Source organism: Pelodiscus sinensis, chromosome 13, assembly GCF_052426305.1.
Source record: "Pelodiscus sinensis isolate ZL-2025 chromosome 13, ASM5242630v1, whole genome shotgun sequence".
Classification (NCBI taxonomy): domain Eukaryota; kingdom Metazoa; phylum Chordata; order Testudines; family Trionychidae; genus Pelodiscus; species Pelodiscus sinensis.
The window spans coordinates 1,650,331-1,670,730 of NC_143064.1; the positions used below are offsets into that span (position 1 = coordinate 1,650,331).

The 20,400-nt window shown below is 62.6% G+C and overlaps 1 protein-coding gene across 3 annotated transcripts in view; it reads right to left on the bottom strand.

Moving 5' to 3' along the window:
- Window positions 1–20,400, bottom strand: part of DLG3 (discs large MAGUK scaffold protein 3) — a 183,511-nt gene that overhangs the window by 159,081 nt on the left and 4,030 nt on the right. For all 3 annotated transcript variants that reach the window (XM_089781780.1, XM_089781778.1, XM_075917662.2), the window contains exons 2-3: window positions 18,380–18,511; window positions 4,205–4,353 (exon numbers count right to left, since the gene is read on the bottom strand). In XM_089781780.1, the coding sequence (XP_089637906.1) occupies window positions 4,205–4,353; window positions 18,380–18,511 (281 nt within the window). The remainder of the gene's footprint in view (window positions 1–4,204; window positions 4,354–18,379; window positions 18,512–20,400) is intronic.

Sequence of the window (20,400 nt, forward strand, 5' to 3'; positions counted from 1 at the left end):
AGCACAGCCCGTCTGCCCCGCGGGAGAGACCCACGGTCCCTGGCGCAGCGCAAGGGTGATGCTGGAGCCTGCAGGCCGGGGGAAGCTAATGGGGCTGCTATCGAGTGCAGAAAGGCAGCTGACTGGCTGCGCCAGCCACCCCCAAACCTAGCCAGTGGGAGGGGGCAGCCTGGCCGGTCTCACACGGCGGGCCCCTGCCCGACCGCGCCAAGCACCGCTGGATTCCCGCTCTCTAGGACCTAGGCAAGCCCGCGGCCGGCGCTGTGCGCATACGCAGCGAGGGACAGGACAAGAGAGCGGCCCTGGGGAGCGGGGGGAGGGACCGGCTTCCCTGGGGCGGTCCCACTGGGGGGCCACGGAACGGGCAGGAGCAACATCTGTCTCCCCAGGAGAAGGCACGGGCCTGTGGCCGGCAAGCCTGGCACGAGGGGGCGGAGCTTGTTCTGAGCCCTGGTGGCCACGCTCTGAACCGGGCCCACGGCAGGAAGCTGCCCCCAGGAACAGTGCCCAGCAGTGCCCCATAGGAAGGAGGGAGATCGCAGGACTCTGGCTAGGCCGGGCTGTCACCTTACGGAATTTGAGGGAAGCAGCCGGGTCACTGCTGCACCCCCGGGGGTGTTGGCCCCAAAAGTGGCACAAAGGGGGGCATGTGAGGTGTCCAATAGAAGCCCACTGTCTGCTGATTCTCTATGTGCTGCTCATGTGATTGTAGAATGTCTGTGGGTGAAGTTATGAGCGTGGACTTGTCCGAGTGCTGAATGTTTCTCTGTCTGTGGTTGAGCAATGGGCAGAGCCCGGCCTATGGACATGCTAATGAGCAGGGCTCTCTGGAACAATGGCCCTCAATGGGCCAAGGACACACCTCAAGAATGGGGACTGACACCTGAGGGCTGCCAGCAGGGACACAGGGATAGGCCGCTGGCCAGCTGACCCGCTGCAGCCAAGAAGAGAGCAGGAAGGAGGGATAAAGAGGCCATGTGGCTGACTCCATCTTGGTACTCAGCTCAGCACTTCATCCCAGAGGCAGCAATGCAGGGATCGAAGAGGCAGAAAGGACTGTGGACCCATCCTGATCCTAGGATGTTCACCAAAGACTTTTAAGCCAGCAGCTATAACAGCTCTGCTAGAGCCTGCATCGAGAACTGGGAGATTCGGTGCATGTAATGTATGATAGTTTAGCAACCTCACTCTCGTGCTTTTCTTTCTCGTAATAATAAACCTTTAGATGTTAGAGTCTAAAGGATTGGCCCAGCGTGATTTGTGGGTAAGGTCCAGAGGGTAAATTGACCAGGGATCTGTGGCTGGTTTCTTGGGACCGGACAGAACTTGTTCGGGGTAGGTGGGGTTGGGTTCTAAGACCCCTCATCGGTGTACGAGGCCCGGGGCCATCTGGGGCACGGATTGCTGGGGTGTCGGAGGGGTTTTACTCAGGAGGTTTCAGGCAGGCAGCTGAAGTGCTCGGTGGGACTGGTTTGTGGCTGGTTTGGAGAGGTCTCCAGTCTGGGGGCTAGAGAGAACCCCGGATTTGAGCAATTCGCCCTGAGCGGACGCCCTCAGCTGTGCCCAGACCGGCCCGGCCCGTCACATGGGCACCAAACCCGGCCCGGTTGGTTTGCCTGCACTTAACCTTTTCTTCACAGAACCCCTCCCCCGTAGTTCTGGGGGCACAAAGCCTGCGCTGCAGGAGAGAGTTCAAGTTTTTGGAAAACTGGAAGCAGAGCAGGATGGGAGAGAATTCAGGGCGGGGGGGGGGGGGGGAGTCCAAACACATGGGGGCCCCTGCTACCCCACTCACCAGCCAACAAACAACTCATTAAAGGAAGTCCCTGAAGCTGCCCCTTCCCTTCCAACACTGAGGTACGTCCACGTGCCAGAGCAGATCAGCCTGCCGCTGTCGACTTAAGTCCAGTTAAGACAGCTCATTCGAAGTGAGGGGTGCTGCGGTCGGTGCCGGGAACCCTGCTTCCACGAGGAGTGCGGGAAGTCGAAGGGAGAGTGCTCCCTCCCCCGCTCTGACTTCCTGCAGTGGGGTTGGAGCCAAAAGCCGGGGAAGCTACGTGGACTTCAGCTCCGCAATTGATGTGGCTGAAGCTGCAGAGCTTCGCTCGGCTGTGTCCCGCAGCGCAGACGGACCCTCGGCCCAGGGAGCTCCACTGCTGACAGCTAGACCCTGGCATCCCAACAGGGCAGCTCTCCCATCCTAGTCGCAGGGAACGGGGCTCAGCTGGCAGCATATCCACGTGAGACGGGTGGGTCTGTCGCTTGCCACACACGACCACTCCACTGCCACCACGGCCCAGGGCTTGGCCAAGACCAGCTCCTAGGAAGCAGCTGAACTGGAGCCCGACGGGAGACAGGCTGATGGGCAGGGAAGCATCACTGGTGCAAGTCCCCTGGGGCAGAAGCTTTGCCCCCATGGTTGGTCAGCTGAGGGTGGCATTGGGTCCGTACTGAAGCCAGGCGCTCCTGGCAGCGACTGCGAGTGTGTCACATTACCGAATTGGAGGGAAGCAGCCAGATCGCTGCTGCACCCCTAGGTGGGGGTGCTGGCTCCAGAAATCTGTATGAAAGGGAGCCATGTGGGGTATTGAATGGGAGCTTGTTGTTTTCTGATCCTGTGTACACTGTTTATGTGAGTATATAATGTCTGTGTGTGTAGATCTGTAATCTGTGTGGAAACTGAAGATTTCCCTGCATGTGGTTAAGCATTGGGCAGGGCCGAGCCTGTGGAGCCTGTGGACATGCTAATTACCTGTGGGACAATGGTTCTCAATGGGCCAAAGACACACCCAAAGAATGGGGGCTGTCCTGAGAGCAGCCAGCAGGGAACACAGAGAGGCTGAGGACCAGGTGACCTGCTACATACTAGAAGAGGCCAGGAAGGAGTATAAAGAGGCCATGTGGTCGATGCCATTTTGTTCTCAGCTCAGCACTTCATCCCAGAGGCAGCACTGCAGGGATTGAAGAGCCCGGAAGACCTGTGAACCCATCCTGATCGTAGGATGTGCAATAAGGACTTTTAACCAGCAGCTGCAACATCTCTGCTAGAGCCTGCATCGAGAACTGGGAGATTCGGTGCATGTAACGTACTGTACTTTAATAACCTTACTCTCAGGCTTTTCTTTCTTGTAATAATAAACCTTTAGATATAGATTCTAAAGGATTGGCCCAGCGTGATTTGTGGGTAAGGTCCAGAGGGTAAATTGACCAGGGATCTGTGGCTGGTTTCTTGGAACCGGACAGAACTTGTTCGGGGTAGGTGGGATTGGGTGCTAGGACCCCCCACCTGTGTATAGGCCCGGGGCCATCTGGGGCACGGATATTGCTGGGGTGTCGGAGGGGTTTTGCTCGGGAGGCTTCAGGCAGGCTGCTGAAGCGCTCTGTGAGACTGGTTTGTGGCCTGTTTGGAGAGGTCGCCAGTCAGGGGGACTGTAAGGAGCCCCGGATTTGAGCAATTCGCCCTGAGCGGACGCCCTAAGCTGTGCCCAGACACGGCCCGGACCGTCACAGAGTGACACGGCCAGGAGGCTGCGTTCCACAAAGATGCTGGGGAACAGCACCCTGGCCTCCAGGCGCCCCTTGGGGCCCCCAGGCTGGACGCAGCGATGCAGCATACCGGGCCCGTGGCCAGCAGCCCTTCCGAAATCAGACCCGTGCAGAGCGCCACGCCCGGGCCACGGCACAGCTGCCCTCTGCTCCCGAGGCTCGTGTCTCAGTGAGCCCAGAGTCGAGCCCCTGGCCTCAGTGCCCTTCTCCAGTGGCCAGGCCCACAAGCACGTCCTGAAGCTTGTTTTCTGCACCCACAGGAGGCCTGTGGCCTCAGCTGCACTCCCTGGACACAAAGGAACTTTCTCCCATCGGGATAAAAGTCACCTCTTCAGGCTGGCCGGAGCCTGGGCAGTGAACGCCCGCCGTCCCAGGCTGCAAGCCAGCGCACGACAGATGCTAGTCACATCGCTCAGCTGTCCTGGGGAGGAAGATGGTTCCAGATCTGTGTGATCAGCTCCCCCGGGCCTGCGCTGGGAACAGCTTGTCTGTCTGCCTGGGCGGGACACACCTTGGCTGCACAGTTACAGACGTGCTAGTTTGCTCAGGGATCCCCTTTTCCCACCACCAGTCTCATATCTATGGGCCTGGGGAGGGCAGGTGGGACGTGTCGGGTTTTCAGCAGCACAGCATAGAGAGGGAAAGGCAACCTTCTTACCTCCAGAGCACGCGGGGGAGCGCCAGGGCTATCGGGGGAGCCCAGCCCGCCTCCATCACCCTGGCTCCTCGCCGTGCGGGGGGCTGGCTCCGGGGTCTCATGGGGCAGGTGTGCGGAACGCAAGCTCAGCGTGTAGAACTCCTGAATGTCTGCAAAACAGGGTGAGACACAGCCATGGGGTGGGGATCCGAAGGGAACACCTGAGAGGGCCCCGCCCGCCAATCACAGGGGGACCCCCACTCCCTTCATGCTGAGCGTCTTTGAGAGCGGGCCAGGTAAATGCCTGCCTGGGTAACTGGGAGGGGATCACGCTGCCTAAGCCCCACGCCGCTCTCGCCACGGCAGGCCACCAGAGCCCTGGCCATGAGCTCGGCTGCACGGGCTGGAGGAGGCATGGAAAGGGTTAACTGGCTACCGGGGGAGGCTTATGGGTAACCAGTTAACTAGCGGTGCAGGAGGCCCAGCCTGGCCAGAGCAGCCCATGGCTGGAGCGGCCTCCCGCCTGCAGGATCCCGGTTAACCGGTTAACTTTGCACCCCAGCGGGAAGCGGTGCCAGCGCTCGGCTCGGCTCTAGAAGCGCCCGAGCGTCTCTGACAGGCAGCGGAGGACGCGGTTCCTGGCACCGGCAGGGACGCTGATGGGGCGAATACCCAGGGGCACAGCAAGCGGCACCAGCGACCCTGCCCTCAGCCCCCCGGGCAATGCCACGTCAAGGTACCACCACGCCTCATCAGGGCCCATCTGCACCATCCTTCCACCCCCGCCCGCTGCCCAGGATCCGCCGGAGCCCCCAGCCCTCATGGGCAGTAAGTTGCTTCCAAGCCTGGCTCTGGGGCTGCTGGCAGGGCGCCATTTCAGATTTGGGGGTGAGGGGACGATCTGTGCATGCTGTGATCGGGGGGGGAGGGGGCGGACTGAGGACAGAGGCGTCAACAGTGTTACTGGGCATGCTCAGTACAAGCCGAGCACTAAATGGGAAAGCGGGGGAACTGACCCCCTCCACCTTCCCTCCACACGCATCGTCTGTGTCCGGGGCTCCCAAGGCTCTGGAAATAGGGATGTGAATGAGTAGTCGCTAGACAATTAACCAATGAGCCTCGGCCTATCGGTGAATCTAGTTAACTACACACATTTCCCCGGGGGGAGAAGCAGGAGCCAGTGCTGAGGGAGCTGGCTTTGCGCTGCTGCCTGGCCCCACCCCACACTGCTGCCTCTATTGGGGAGGCTGCCGTGAAGCAGCGTCTGTCCTCGGTGGGCCTAGGTTCACCACGGACAGAGGTTGCTCCGCATCCCATCGGCCCACTGGGGGCAGAGGCTACTTCACAACAGCAGCCTCTGTCCGTGGGGGGTCCGAGCTCCCCGTGGACAGAGGCTGCTCCGCCTCCCGCAGCAAGCTCGTCCCTGGCAGCCTCAGTCCACGGCAGGCCCAGGCTTGCTGTGGACAGAGGCTGCTCCATGCGAGGCAGAGCAGCCTCTGTCTACGAACGCTCACGATCCCGTCGACACGTTTTGTTGGTCTATAAAGTGCTACCAGACCACTGGTTGTTTTTTTCTAAGAACATCAGAACAGCCGTACTGGGTCAGACCAAAGATCCATCTAGCCCAGTATCCTGCCTGCCCACAGTGGCCAGCACCAGGTGCCCCAGAGAGGGTGGACCGAAGACAATGATCAAGCGATTTGTCTCCTGCCATCCCTCTCCAGCCTCTGACAAACAGAGGCCAAGGACACCATTTCTATCCCCTGGCTAATAGCCTTTTATGGACCTAACCTCCAGGAAATTATCCAGCTTCTCTTTAAACTCTCTTATAGTCCTAGCTAACTGGGCTCCCGCTGAAGCTCGTGGCTTTACAGAGTACTTTGTCTTATCTATTCCTTTCCTAATGACTCCCACTATGGTGTCGCTTTTAGACGGCCACGGCACACGGAGCAGGTGTTTGCAGGTGCTCTCGGCAAGGATCCCAAGGTCTCCTCTGGAGTGGGAAGAGCTATTGTACGTCTGCCGCTAGGGCTGTACTTCCCAGTGCACTGCTTTGCACTTCTCAACACTGCTCTCCATCTGCCTTTGTGCTGCCCACTCCCCCCGTTTAGTGAATCCCTTTGTCGCTCTTTGCAGGCCGCTTTGCCTTAGTTCCTGCTCACCCCTTTGTCAAGAACATTTGCAAGTTTAACACAGTGACCCCAATGTGGATTCCTGCAGCGCAACCCTCATTCCTACTCCCCCCTTTAAGTGGAGTGCCCAGCAGTGTTTTGATGAGGGTCCTTCAGGGCCTGGAATGTCACTCTGAGTCACCAGCCTTCCTCTTTCATAACCAACCGCCCGGCCCAAAGGCAAAGCTGCAAGCAGCTCACTCTGCTGCACTGAAGAGCTGCCTCTGGAGCCAGGGCCTGCAGCTTTAAGCAGCCCTCAGGTCTGAAATGCAGGGGGTCAGACTTGGGAGGGGAGCTATGGCCACCCAGCCCCCATGAATGGCAGCCCTGGCCCCAGACTGCTCCTGCCGCAGGCACCTCTGGCTTCCTCTCACACCTGTGCCCAAGGGTGCCACTTCCCTTCTCAAGCCCCTCCTCACTCCAGACCCTGGCCGATCCAGCCCTGGGGGGGCTGTCTACGCGGGTGGCCCTGGCTGCACTCTGTCGGGCAGTCGCTGGTGCTGTGTGTGCTGGGGGTGACCCCTACTGGCCTCTGGCTGTAGCACTGCCCGGGGGGTCGTCCCTGAGCCCCAGCAGGCAGACAATGGCCAGGGGAAGGGGTTTGACAAGGGGGGGCTGCCTGGGGGAGGAGTGGTCTGTGGTTTGGAGAAGGGCCAGTCTGGGCTGGGCACACATGAGGGGAAGGGACTAAATCGAGTGCTGGGGGCTCGGGGGCCTGTGGACCCTGCCCGAGGGGTCTGAGGCTGCCGGCCCCGCACTCCGCTGGCCACATGGAACCGGGCTGTGTCTCCGAGAAGCAATGCACCCTCCCTGCTCCACGGGCTGGCGGAGTCACAGCTTGCTGAGGACAAGGGTGCAGGGGGCCCCGACGCGCCTCCCAGTGGGAGAGCACCAGCGCCAAGCCACGGCCCGTTCTATAGGGGCGAGACAGCCCCAGGCTGGCCCCTATTTCTGCCAGTTCCCCTCCCCCCCGGGAATTGGGCTGCAGAGCAGAGAGCTGCCCAGGGCGCCGGGCCATGGTAACAGCAGGGCTGACAACGCCTGGCTGCCCCACAGGAGTACTGCACAGTAACTGCTTGTCAACACCCGGGCAGCACGGCCCACACACCCAGCTCCTGGGCTCCAGGAGACCTGAGCCAGCTGCTCAAAATAGCCCACGCTCCAACCCAAGCACAGTCACCGGGGACGTCCGGCCCAGCGCTGACCAGCATCAAGCACCAAAGGGCTTCCCGCGAGGCCCCTGACCCCTGCGCTTCTCTCCTGCTGGGGCCAGGGCCCGGCCCAGGTTCCCCGGAGGCTGGCTAAGCCATCGGTAATTACTGCACAGGGCCGCGCCTCCCAGTCCCAGAGCTCCCTGCTCCCCCCTCCCCGCCGGGCGGCAGAGCCAGGGCTCCTCGGCTCCGCAGAGCCGGCCTGGAGCAGCGAGACCCGGCACCGTGCTGGGCAGCAAGGGGTGCAATGGCCCGTGGGCAGGCGTCTGGCCCAGCAAGCTCCCGGCTGCAGAACGTGAGCGAGCGGGCCCCGTGCAGCCTGCCCCGGGACAGAGCCCCCTTCAGACAGAGCAGCATGTGCCCACCCAGTCAGAGCGACTGCTCCCTACCCGGCTCCCAGGCTGGCATCCCCCCATCACAGCAAACCCCTGGTCCAGCGGGGATGCGCCGAGGCCCCGGCCATGGAGACATGCGCCACCTCTCCTGAGCCGCTAACACACCCAAAGGCGCGTTTTAAAAGCCCGGGCTGTTCTGTGTCTGACGCATGGGCTTGGCCCCCCTGCCTTGGGGCGGGGGGAGAACAGCCCACAGGACCCTGGGAGCGGGGGTGCCAGCAGCGGGGGGGTGCACAGCGAGGGGTCCTGGGAACCGGGGGCGTGGCAAGGGGGGGCACGGGCGGGGCTACGTGATCTCGCAGGTGAAGCACCTGCAGTGCTGCGGTGAGCCCCTGGCGCACCACACGCCGTGCTCACTCATTTCCACGCCCACAGGCCACCCCGCTCAGCCTCGGCAAGCCCCTTCCCTGCCGGCAGCCCCAAGGCACAGCACGCTTGGGTGCAGGGAGCGATCCGACCGGGCATGGAGGAGGTGGGGCCCTGTGCAGGCCTGGCATGAGCCCTCGGGCTGCAGTGAGAGATGTGACGCAGGAGGCATCGGAATAGCGGGAGAGGGTCCCCTGTCCTTCCCACTCGGGGCAGCTGGAGAGCTCAGGGGGAGAAGCGGCCCCTCCCCGGGAGCGGGCTCTGGGAACTGTCCCGAGGGAGCATCATGCTCTGCTCTGCAGCAGCAGCAGCCACAGGGACCCACTTTCGCTGCGAGGCCCTGGGAGCTGCTCCTGTTTGGGAAGCAGGACCGAGGCCTTTGGGACGAGAGCTCTCCCGGCGCCGTGCTGCTGGGGCTGCCCTGCTCCATTCCCCGGCGCCTCCGTCGGGGGCCGGGGCGGGATGTGCTCGGAGCTCCTGCTCTGGGCAGGGACGTTAGGGTACGTCTAGACTGCCCGCCTTTTTCCACAGAGGCTCGGTCGACAGATACTGCCCACAAGGCCGCTGTCGAAAGAGAGCGTCTAGCCTGCAGCCAGCGCTGTCGACAAAGCAAGGCGCCTTTTGGAAAGGCAGTCTGGACGCTCTCTTTTGAAGAGGCACCGTTCGCAGGCAATGGCGCCTTCCCTCAACAGAGCGCTATGGCCCAAGGTGGCATGCCTCGTGGAAGGACGCAGGCATGGTTTTGTCGACAGAAGGCCACTCATGCTAATGGCCAGGGGCCAAACACTGCAGGCACATGTAACCAAGCCTTTCTGGGGGTCGCCTGCAGGGCCCCGACCCGGGACTGGAGCACGGGGGAGCAGCTGCACTGCACGCAGGTACCAGCGCCTGGCCGCCTGAGCCAGCGACGGGCTCGTGGGGCTGTTGGAGACCTTTGGGCTCCGGCTGCAGCGTGACAGCGAGGAGCCTGCGAGGCGGGAGGGGCTCAGTGCTCGAGTGGGAACAGCCCCGCCGGGTAAACAGCGCGGTGACCTTGAGCAGCAGGGTGCAGCCGCCGCGCAGGAGCACGAACAGGCGCCGGAGAGCGTCACAGGCCACACTGCAGATACAGCACAGGCACCTAGTGTAGCATGAGCCTGCCGAAAGGCTGCCGGGCAAGGTGCCCTCCGGCACGCAGGAAACCTGCTTTCTGCGCCCAGCTCTGCCCAAAGCGGGCAAGTGCCGGCACTACGCCCAGTGAGGACTCATTATCCCCCGCGCACCGAAACTCGTTATCGCCCCGAATCACCGAAACTCGTTATTGCGCTGTGATGGCGCATCTGGGACCCCCCGATCCTGCACCTCTCTAGCAGCAAGTAGAATAGAGGGGTTTATCGCTTCTCCGGGATACAGCACAGCACAGACGTGATGTGGCTACAGGAGTCAGGGCCAGGCAGCCTCAGACCCCTTGGGGGTGGGGTGCATCGCCCCCTGAACTCCCAGCACTCCTCTTAGTCTCCTCTCGTCATGTCTTCCCAGCCAAAAACGGCCCCGCTCCCAGGCCCTGCCCCCAGCCAGGTGTCCGTCCCCATCTCCCTCCCTTTGTCTCTCCCCTGGGAAGCGCCTTGTTACCTGCCCAGGCTGGGATGAGGCGTCTGGGCTAATTCACATGCAGGTGAGTCAGTGGGGATCACACAGCACAGCGCAGGGGGGCACCGGGTTACAGAGCAGACAGCCCCCCACTACGCCACACACCCCCAAGCACCAAAACTCATTTCCCCCTGTGACGTAGTGGGGGTAACTTGCTAGGGCTGTGACGACCTCTGCTGTCTGGTCATTATGCAAAGGGGGCTCCAAACCTGTCTGACCAGCTACCCCCCATGGGGAGGAACAAAGGAAGGGGGATGCCGCCCCTGGCTGGGGGGCAGGGCTGGAGGAGAGTGAGTCAGTTTTCTGTCTGGGAGAATGGAGGAAGCAGCCTCAGCAACAGGCTGGGGGGTTTAGAAGCCGGACCCCCCCACCCCATATCAAGGGGGGCTGAGGCATCCTAGGCCTGCCCTGGAACCTGGTGACATCTGTGCTGTGCTGTACCCTGGAGAGGCAATAAACTCCCTCTGTTCTACCGGCTGGGGGAGTCTGTCCGTGCCATACGGGGGTGCAGGAGGCGGGGGACCCCAACGCGCCGTCACACCCCTCCTCCCCCGATCACTGAAACTCATTATCCTCCCCCCGAGGACTGAAACTCACTACCCCCCCCCCATCACTGAAACTCACTACCCCCCCCCCCCATCCCCCCCCCCCCCAAGGACAGAAACTTAATATCCCTTTCCAATCACCGAAACTTGTTCCCCCCCCGAGGACCGAAACTCGTTTCCCCCCCAACAGCGAAACTAGTTCCCCCCCCGCACCAAAACTATCCCCCTCCAAAGACCGAAAATTGCTATCCCCCCCCCCCCGAGGATTGAAACTCTGCCTCCCACTAGGGATGTGACTGTCACAGGAGGGCGCAGGGCAGCTGGCAGAGGGGCCAGGCCTAGACTGTGCGGGCTCTGGGATAGCCCTTTAGTGCGCCTTCCCCAGGGCCGGATTCAAAAAGGGGCTGTAGGGCTGGAACGTTCTGGGCCGGCTCAGCTTGGCAGAGGGGGGGCTCAGCTTGGCAGAGGGGGGGCTCAGCTCTTGGCAGAGGGGGGCGCTCAGCTTGGCAGAGGGGGGCGCTCAGCTTGGCTTGGCGGGGGGGGGCTCGGCTCGGCTTGGCGGGGGGGGGCTCGGCTCGGCAGAGGGGGGGCTCGGCTTGGCAGAGGGGGGGGCTCAGCTCGGCTCGGCAGAGGGGGGGCTCAGCTCGGCATGGCAGAGGGGGGGCTCGGCTTGGCTCGGCAGAGGGGGGGCTCGGCTTGGCAGAGGGGAGGCTCGGCTCGGCAGGGGGGGCTCGGCTTGGCAGAGTGGGGGCTCGGCTCGGCAGGGGGGGCTCGGCTCGGCAGAGGGGGGGCTCGGCTTGGCTCGGCAGAGGGGGGGCTCGGCTTGGCAGAGGGGAGGCTCGGCTCGGCAGGGGGGGGCTCGGCTTGGCTCGGCAGAGGGGGGGCTCGGCTTGGCAGAGGGGAGGCTCGGCTCGGCGGGGGGGGCTCGGCTTGGCTCGGCAGAGGGGGGGCTCGGCTTGGCAGAGGGGAGGCTCGGCTCGGCAGGGGGGGCTCGGCTTGGCTCGGCAGAGGGGGGGCTCGGCTTGGCAGAGGGGAGGCTCGGCTCGGCAGGGGGGGGCTCGGCTTGGCTCGGCAGAGGGGGGGCTCGGCTTGGCAGAGGGGAGGCTCGGCTCGGCGGGGGGGGCTCGGCTTGGCTTGGCAGAGTGGGGGCTCGGCTCGGCAGGGGGGGCTCGGCTCGGCTCGGCAGAGGGGGGGCTCGGCTTGGCTCGGCAGAGGGGGGGCTCGGCTTGGCAGAGGGGAGGCTCGGCTCGGCAGAGGGGGGGCTCGGCTTGGCTTGGCAGAGTGGGGGCTCGGCTCGGCAGAGGGGGGGCTCGGCTTGGCAGAGGGGGGGCTCGGCTTGGCTCGGCAGAGGGGGGGCTCGGCATGGCAGAGGGGGGGCTCGGCACGGCAGAGGGGGGGCTCGGCTTGGCAGAGGGGGGGCTCGGCTTGGCTCGGCAGAGGGGGGGCTTGGCTTGGCAGAGGGGGGGCTCGGCATGGCAGAGGGGGGGCTCGGCTTGGCTCGGCAGAGGGGGGGCTCGGCTTGGCAGAGGGGGGGCTCGGCTCGGCAGAGGGGGGGAGCAACTAGTCTAGTTGCACACGACTAACCCATAAGCATTTGCTTATCGGACAGCTGGCTGGTCGCCAACATCCCTATTTTCTACTCCAAATTCTTTGCCTGCAGGCTGGACCTCTCTGTACCTCCCGTGCCTCGTGCCCAGCCCCCCAGAGCCTGCCCCCCCGTCGGAGCCCTCAGCCCCTCCCGCAGACGAACCCCTAATGTCTGGCCCCGCCCCCTGGCCCCTGGCTTCTCCTCGGCCCCATGGCTCTGTGGGGCAGCCTCTTCCTCCCCACACAGGCTGCAGTTTTTCAGTCCCCCTGAGACTCCGGGAGCAGGGCCAACGCGGCCCTGTTGTGAGAGCCTGTTTCCATGGCGCCCTAGGTCCCGGAGGGCCTGCCCGGGGCCCTGGGCCGCTTGGCTGCAAAGCACACACTTGGCTCCCCAGCAGGGCAAGGCCTCCAGCGCGTGAGGAGACAGGCCAGGCGGCAGCAAATCCTGCTTCCCCGGCACTCGGCCAAGTCATCCTGTTGGGCCTGACCCCAGGCCAGGCGCTCCTGAGCAGGGGAGCTGCCACCCCCGGCCAGAAATACCCCCCCCCTGCACACACACAGGGGGTGCAAGCCACGCACAGCGACACAACTCAGACCAGCAGCCCCCCCCCCCCCAGCCAGCAGCCCTTCCCCTAAGCCAGCAACCCCCGTCCTGGCCCAGTAACCACCCCCCGGCCAGAAATACCCCACGCGCACACACACACACACACAGGGGGTGCAAGCCATGCACAGCGACACAACTCAGACCAGCAGCCCCCCCCCCCCAGCCAGCAGCCCTTCCCCTAAGCCAGCAACCCCCGTCCTGGCCCAGTAACCACCCCCCGGCCAGAAATACCCCACGCGCACACACGCACACACACACACGCACACACACACACACGGGGTGCAAGCCATGCACAGCGACACAACTCAGACCAGCAGCCCCCCCCCCCCAGCCAGCAGCCCTTCCCCTAAGCCAGCAACCCCCGTCCTGGCCCAGTAACCACCCCCCGCTAGGGGTGCTAGCAGAGAAGGGAGCTGCCCCTGCAGGAGCGTGAGCGCCCGGCAAGCGGGGCCTAAAGACACCCCGGATGTAAGCGACTCGTCGGCCGTCCGATAAGCTTAAATTCCATCGACTCGATTCGTTGATTAAACAAAACTTAACATCCCTGAAAGAAACCAGCCCCCATCCGTGACAGCATGCAAGTGACCCTGCCCTCCTCAGCCCCTCCGTCTGAGCCAGGGCATGTGCCTTCTGGGAGGCTGCCCCGAGCCCAGCCAAGGGGGCTGCCTGGGCGCTACATGAGCGACGCCATCGCCGGATCCCCCCACGGCCCCCGTGTCCGCCCGTGCACCTGCACCTCTGCTGTGCACTGCCACGCGCAGCAACGCCCCTGCCAGGCACAAAGGACGACTGGACACCCACCAGGTACTCCAAATGTGGAGCAGCACCAGCACCGTAACCTGCCCGGCCATCCGGCCAGGGATCTGAGAGCAGCCAGCCTGCCACGGCAGACTTCAGACCCGCGCTACGGAGGGAGACCGGCCTGGAACTCATTCGCAAATTCCACACCGTCAGCTTAGGGTGGGACAAGGATCTGAACTGGCTAGCGCACTACAAGGCAGCTTCCCCTCTGGGTCTTCACAGCTGCACCCCAAACGGAGCGAGGGGCCCGTTCACAGCTGCTGGCCATCCCCATGGCTCTATGTGCACCTTGGGCTCACAGCGGGAGAAACATCACCCCAGGGGCAAAGTGCCCAGAGAGATGGCGAACCGCCTGGCACTGAAACGGCTCTGTCCCACCCAGGGCTACACAGCTCCACTGGCTGCCGCCACGTTCAGCAAAGCTGCGCACAATTGGATCCTCCTGGGCTGCTGTAGCCCGAGCCCCCCTTTCACAGGTTAGTGGTACCGTGAGCCAGAGCAGTCCCGTCCATAGGACGGTTCAGGGCAGCCGCCCCAGGCCCTGCGCCTTGGGGTCCCCCGTGGGTGGGGGGATGTGACGTAGTGGGGGGACCTTGCTAGGGCTGTGGCGACCTCTGCAGTCTGTGACAGGAGTCATTATGCAAAGGGGGCTCCAAACCTGTCCGACCAGCTACCCCCCATGGGGAGGAACAAAGGAAGATGGATGCTGCCCTGGCTGGGGGGCAGGGCTGGAGGAGAGTTAGTTAGTTTTCTGTCTGGGAGCATGGAGGAAGCAGCCTCAGCAACAGGCGGGGGGCTTTAGAAGCCGGACCCCCCACCCCATATAAAGAGGGGCTGAGGCATCCTAGGCCTGCCCTGTAACCTGGTGACATCTGTGCTGTGCTGTATTCTGGAGAGGCAATAAACTCCCTCTGTTCTACTGGCTGGTGGAGTCTGTTTGTGCCCTTTCGGGGGTGCAGGAGGCGGGGGACCCCAACGCGCCGTCACAGGGGATTACCCAGGGGCCTGGCACCTGCAGCAGGTGCTGGGCCCAACCCTGCACTCACCAGTAGCAGCAGGAGCCGCAGGAAGTGGGACAACCCAGCCCCAGCCTGGTCCGCTCTGGCGTCTCCCGGCTGGGTTGCTCTGCTCTGCCGAGCGACGTGGCTGAGAGCAGCGGGCTTGGGCTGGGTTTCCTATTTCCCTGCCCAGTGAGTGTGAGGCGGGGGCCCAATCCTGGTGCCGCGCCAGGCCCCATAAGAATCCCCCAGGTCTTATCGCTCTGGGGAGGAGGCTTGGGGGAAGGCGCAGAGCAGGGGCAGGGCTTGGGGAATGGGTGCAATGTGGGTGGGGGAGGGGCAGGAAGAGGTGGAGGGGGCAGAGCCTGGGGTGGAGGAGGGTGGTGTGCTAGGCCCTGCACCCTCCTCGGGACAGGGCTGCCATGCGCCTGCAGAGTCGCTTTGTGGTGAGACTTTCTCCCGTGCTAGGCCCTAGTGCCTGGTGGGCCCCAGGGCCCTGTGGGGCGTCACACTGCACCCTTACCTCGAAAGAAGCCACGCCATTTGTGCAAATTGCATCGCTTACTTCAGGGTCATTTCGAAATAGCACCAGCCTTTGAAATGCACTATCTGCACAGCGCCAAATTTGGAAATAAGGCACTTTTCCGAAACATCCCTTCCCCCTTGTGGAAGGAGGGTTGCAGGGATGTCGGAATAGCACGCCCGTTACTGCAAAATCTGTTTCGAAATAACGGGCGTGTGTAAAGACGCGGAATAGCGATTTCGGGATACTTCTGGAACCCGAAATAGCGCCGCAGTGCAGACGGAGCCTGTTAGAGCATGCTCTGTCCGCACCTCCTGGGGGAAGACAGTGCCAGTCTGTGGAAAGGGCCCACAGTCTGTAGGTGTGAGGAGACAGCAGCCAGCGGATACAACACATACCCGGGGAGGAGAGGGTCCGCAGCGAGGCTGCCCTGGGCTCCCTGTTGAGTGGCAGCGTCCGTGTGCCATATGGTCTGTCTGTCAATCGTAGGAGCAGCACTCTTGCTAACAGGAAATTCCCGGTAATTCACCAGGGCTCCCAGCTGGACTCGGTTGTTCGCCCAGATGACCCCGGTTTGAGCCACACGACACAGGAATGTATCTGACCTCCACTCCTGCGCTAACAAAACACTCCCAGCAAGTTTCTCTTTACGCCTCCTGCTGACACTGCAGGGCCCCAGGCCAGCTGCAGCATCTTCTGCTGCTCTCCCTTTGCTGCCTGTCCCTCCGAACCCACTGGAAAGCTCCCAGGAGGGCCCAGCTAAGCCCCATTCCTAGCGCCTGTGTCTCAGGGATGGAAGACAGAGCTCCCGGAGCCCGAAGAAAAGCCAAGGGGGCAGAGGGTTAGGGTGGCAGGAAAGGAGAGAAAGAGAAGATCCTACCTTGGATGTTTCTGCCCATGAGAAACCGTCTCTGGGTGTGGCAAAGCTACAAAGGGCTAGGTAATACGTGAGGTGCACCTCCGAAATGCCTGAGAGACGTCGTCAGTGAACTCAGGCAAATCTCGGAGCTCCGCTGTGCCCCCGTCTCTTCTGCACCGTGGGACAGCCAGCTCTTCCCTGCCTTGCTGGGCGTGTGAGGGGCCATGCCTGAAAGATCATGACCCCGCCATGGCGAGGGGGGTCATACAGGGACCTTAGATCCAGCAGGGAGGTTAAATTGCCGTGATCTGACTAATCGTGTAGTCGATACGATTTGTACCCACTGCACGATTAGTTGATAAGGGCTACTCTGCAGAGCTGCAGCGAGGGGAGCCCCAGGAACCGCCTTGAGCCGGGACTGAGCAGTCCTGGCTCGTGCCAGCTCCGGAGTCACCTGCGCTGCGGCTCTGCATTTTAAATGGAGTAAGAGCTGCCGGGCCCTTACTACCTTTAAAATGCAGAGGTGTGCCGACCTGGACCAGCGCCAGCCAGGACTGCTTGGTCCCCGCTCACGTTGAGTCCGGCAGCCCCTCTTTGTGGTGGCCAGCCCTGTCTGCTGTGAACAGCCCCTGTGCACGGCCAGCCCAGGTCACCACAAACAGAGGCTGCTCGGCGGCAGCAGCCCTGTCCGGGGGGGGCGGGGGGACTCTGGGATTCCTGCAGACAGGGGCTGCTGCCGGAGCAGCCTCCCGTATCCCCCTCGCCACCACTGCCTCTGATAGAGGCAGCAGAGGAGGGGCAGACAGCACTGTAGAGCTAGTACGGGGGGAAACCAGCTTTTAAGCCAGCTCCCCCCAACACCAGCTGCTGTTCCCCCCTTTACTGCCTCTCCTAGAGGCAGCGGTGGCAGGGGGCGGGGGAATGGAGTAGCTGATACTCCAGTCGACTACTCGCTAACATCCCTAAGACCGAGGGAATTGCATTCACTGCTCGCAGATAGCGGTTCTCACACGGCTACTCCTTGTTTTAGCTTCTTGGCTGAATTATTCTGGCCGATATGTTTTTGTCTCTAGTTCGCTGAAGCATTCAGAACTGGGGTTGTGTTACTGCTGATTGGACACACAAGTCACATGGGCAGGTTTGTGCACTCCCAGGGTGACTGCCGGGAATTCTGCCAGTCAAGAGTTCAGACTTGGTTTTTGGGAATAATCTGTCGTAATGATTTAAAATGGGCTGCTTCCAGGAACCGTCCTGGCCATTCGTTTGTTTGCTAGAAAATTCATGGGAAGCAAATAGGAAAGGGTGTGAAAGTAGAAAGTTGGCTTCAGTAGGAGATTTGTGGGAGTTTCTCACTTTGTCTGGTTTCTAGTCTGGCTCCAGCTGTGCTGGCATGGCTCCAGGGGTTGCTGTGCTGTGAGGGGAAGGCATGTTCGGTCCTCCGACCGGGGCCGGCAGTTACAGTCGTGTTGTGTGTGCTGTTCTTTTCCCTCAACGCATTGCACTGCCTGCGCATACTCCAGATTCAGCATTCCTGAAGACAGGGCTGCATTGGGAGGCACTTCTCCAACCCTGGGAAATGTTGCCTCCAAATGGAAGCAAGTGGAGAAAAATCGGTTTCTCCTGAGGGCCTCAGGGATGATAATACTAGAGAAGCAATGCCCGACACAAGCAGGCCTCGGGGGCAAGGCAGGGAGAAGTCACACTGCCCCACAAACCGCAGTGAGGAAGAAAGTCGGAGGTGTCCATTAGACTCAGGCCCGTCGATGAAAGGAGCATTCTGGGAACTGTAGTCCTGTGACAGACCCTTTTCGCCTTTCACCATTACAGCCACAGTCTCACAACTGCACCCGCTTAACAGCTGGAGCTGTGACGGAGCTTTGTGCGCCACATGCTTTGAATGGAATAGCTCCGTGCACTGGACGGCCACACTGGGCGCTGGGTATCTGAGCTCAGGTCTCCCACTCCTTCCCTGGGAGGGATGTGAATGTTTAACCCGGGGGAGCGGGAGGCTCCAGAGCAGCCTCGGTGCATGGGGGACGCTCCAGCCCCTTTGCCCGTTTAATTGGTTACACAGAACATTTGCCCAGTTAACTAACTGAACGAGATTTTACATCCCTATTCGCCAGGTCACCACACTTGCTCCCGAGCACCAGTCTTGGCCAGCTCAGGGCCTTGGGGCAGGCGATGCTGGTAGATAAAGGGGGCCCCGCCCATGGGCTGGCGAAAGGCCCCGGGAACTCGCTCCCCTGCTGCAGACAGGAGGCGATCAGAGCCCAGGCCCCAGCTGCTCGCTGGCCAGTCCCAGTAGCTGAGGTTTTTCTTACCCAGGTGCCTGTCACCACCCGCTCTGAGCCGCGCCTTCGCCCTCGCTGGCTGGTCTGGGAGGGGAGAGCTCCACGCGTGTGAGCCGCAGGGGGCTGTCCCGCGCCGAGCCCGCACTCAGCTCCCCAGAAGCCGGCCCGCTCCGACCGACCGCGCGGCGCCTGTGGCGGGCAGGAGGCACTTACCCAGCAGGGCCTGAAAGAGGTCGCTTCGGAAGATGCGCGAGACCTTTCCGATAGACGCCTTCAACTGCTGCTCCTCTGGGTCCCTCAGCGTGGTTTGGTACCTGCTCAGAATCGCCACTGCCCGCTGCGTGTCTGGGGAGACAGCGGAGGAGAGCCCTCAGGCATCACCAGAGCGGGAGGCACCGCGTCAGCCGAAACAGCGCACAGCACAGCCCACCTCGACCGAACAGCACGGCACCGCGGCCCACGCCTGGCAGGGGTCTGCCCCTCCATCAGGGACCGCCCAGGCAGGCCAGCGGAATCGCAGTGCGGGGCCCGGCCCACTTAGCCAGGCAGTGAAAGGGGAAAGCGCACTGCTCACGCCAGGCGCAAACTATGGACCCAGCGGTTCTGTCGGGCAGGTCCCTTTGGGCCCGAAGGTCAAAGACTGAACAGACCATACTCACCTACCCCCAAACACGGCAGAATTACACCGCAGCCCCGGCCCTCAGGCAGACAGCCCAGTCCTGGGGTGCACCGTGAGCCTAGGCAACTGGGTGGTCGCCTAGGGCGCCGCCGGCCCGGGCGCCCTGTGATTACGTCACGGCCATTGACGGCCATGCAGGCGGGGGAGCCAGCTGCCACAGCTGGCCTCAGGCCGCTCCTGCACCCAGCTACACTGCGCACCGGGACCTCGCATCTTCACAGGAGCAGCGGCAGGGTTGGTAGCTCCAAAGAACGGCCAGACTGGGTCAGACCAAAGGTCCATCCAGCCCAGGGTCCTGCCTGCCCACAGTGGCCAGTGCCAGGTGCCCCAGAGGGAGTGAACAGAACAGGGAATCCTCACCTGATCCCTCCCCTGTCGCCCATTTCCAGACAAACATAGGCCAGGGACACCAGCCCTGCCCAGCCTGGCTAATTAGCATTGATGGAGCTATCCTCCATGAATCCATCTAGCTCCTTTCTAAACCCCGTTAAAGTCCTGGGCTTCACCACATCCTCTGGCGAGGAGTTCCACAGGTTGACTATGCTCTGCATGAAGAAATACTGCCTTTTGTTTTTTTAAACCTGGTGCCCATTCATTTCATTTGATGACCCCTTGTCCTTGTGTTATGGGAACTAGTCAATAACTTTTCCTTATTCACTTTCTCCGCACCAGCCATGCGCTGGGGCGAGGGCATGTATCTGACTGCACTGCATCCTGGGACTCAGGGTTTCCCTACTAGGCCACTCCCTAGCCAAGGAGGGCAGTCACAACCTTACGCACAACGGGCCGTGCTCCTGGCTTCCCCGTGGCCCAGGCTGGCTCTCCGTGGGGCTGTGTTTGGACGTCCCTCTGCGCCCGAAGCTGGTCTCTGGTAGACACGAGCCAAGCCTGCTCTGCGCTGCCTGGGGGGCTCCCTCAGATTCTGGACACGCTGCCCTCCCCCCAGGAAAGGGAGGGGCTCTAATGGCTCGGGGGGGGCTTGGTGCCAGGGAGGGGGGCCTGATCCACTTCCACCTGGACAACGGAGGCCTCCTCGGCCTGCGGCAGGCAGCCCCTCCGCCTGGCTGGGCTCTGCCTCGCAGACAAGAAAAGGTTTCACAGGGACCTTGGGCTGGTCCCATCCTGTCAGCAAATGTTTCCCTTTGTCCGGGCAGCCGCGGGGAAACAAAGGGCGTCTGTGTGGGGCGGTGGGGGAGGGGGCGGCGAGGGAGGTCAGGGCGCCCATCTCCCGACCTCAGAGCTCATGATCTGTCTGGCTAGTCCCGCTGCATCCAGAGCTCACAGCAGGGCGCTCAGCCCGCTGGACAAGGGGATCTGTGTCCCTCACGGCCTAGCCTCATTCGTGGGCCAGGGGCAGTCTGCAGGGCTGGGGGCCCATGGGGGAGACGGACCCCCCCGCCGGGAAGAGAAGGGGTCTTGTCTGCAGGGCCGCGGGCCCACGGGAGAGACGGACCCCCCCGCCGGGAAGAGAAGGGGTCTTGTCTGCAGGGCCGGGGGCCCACGGGGGAGACGGACCCCCCCGCCGGGAAGAGAAGGGGTCTTGTCTGCAGGGCCG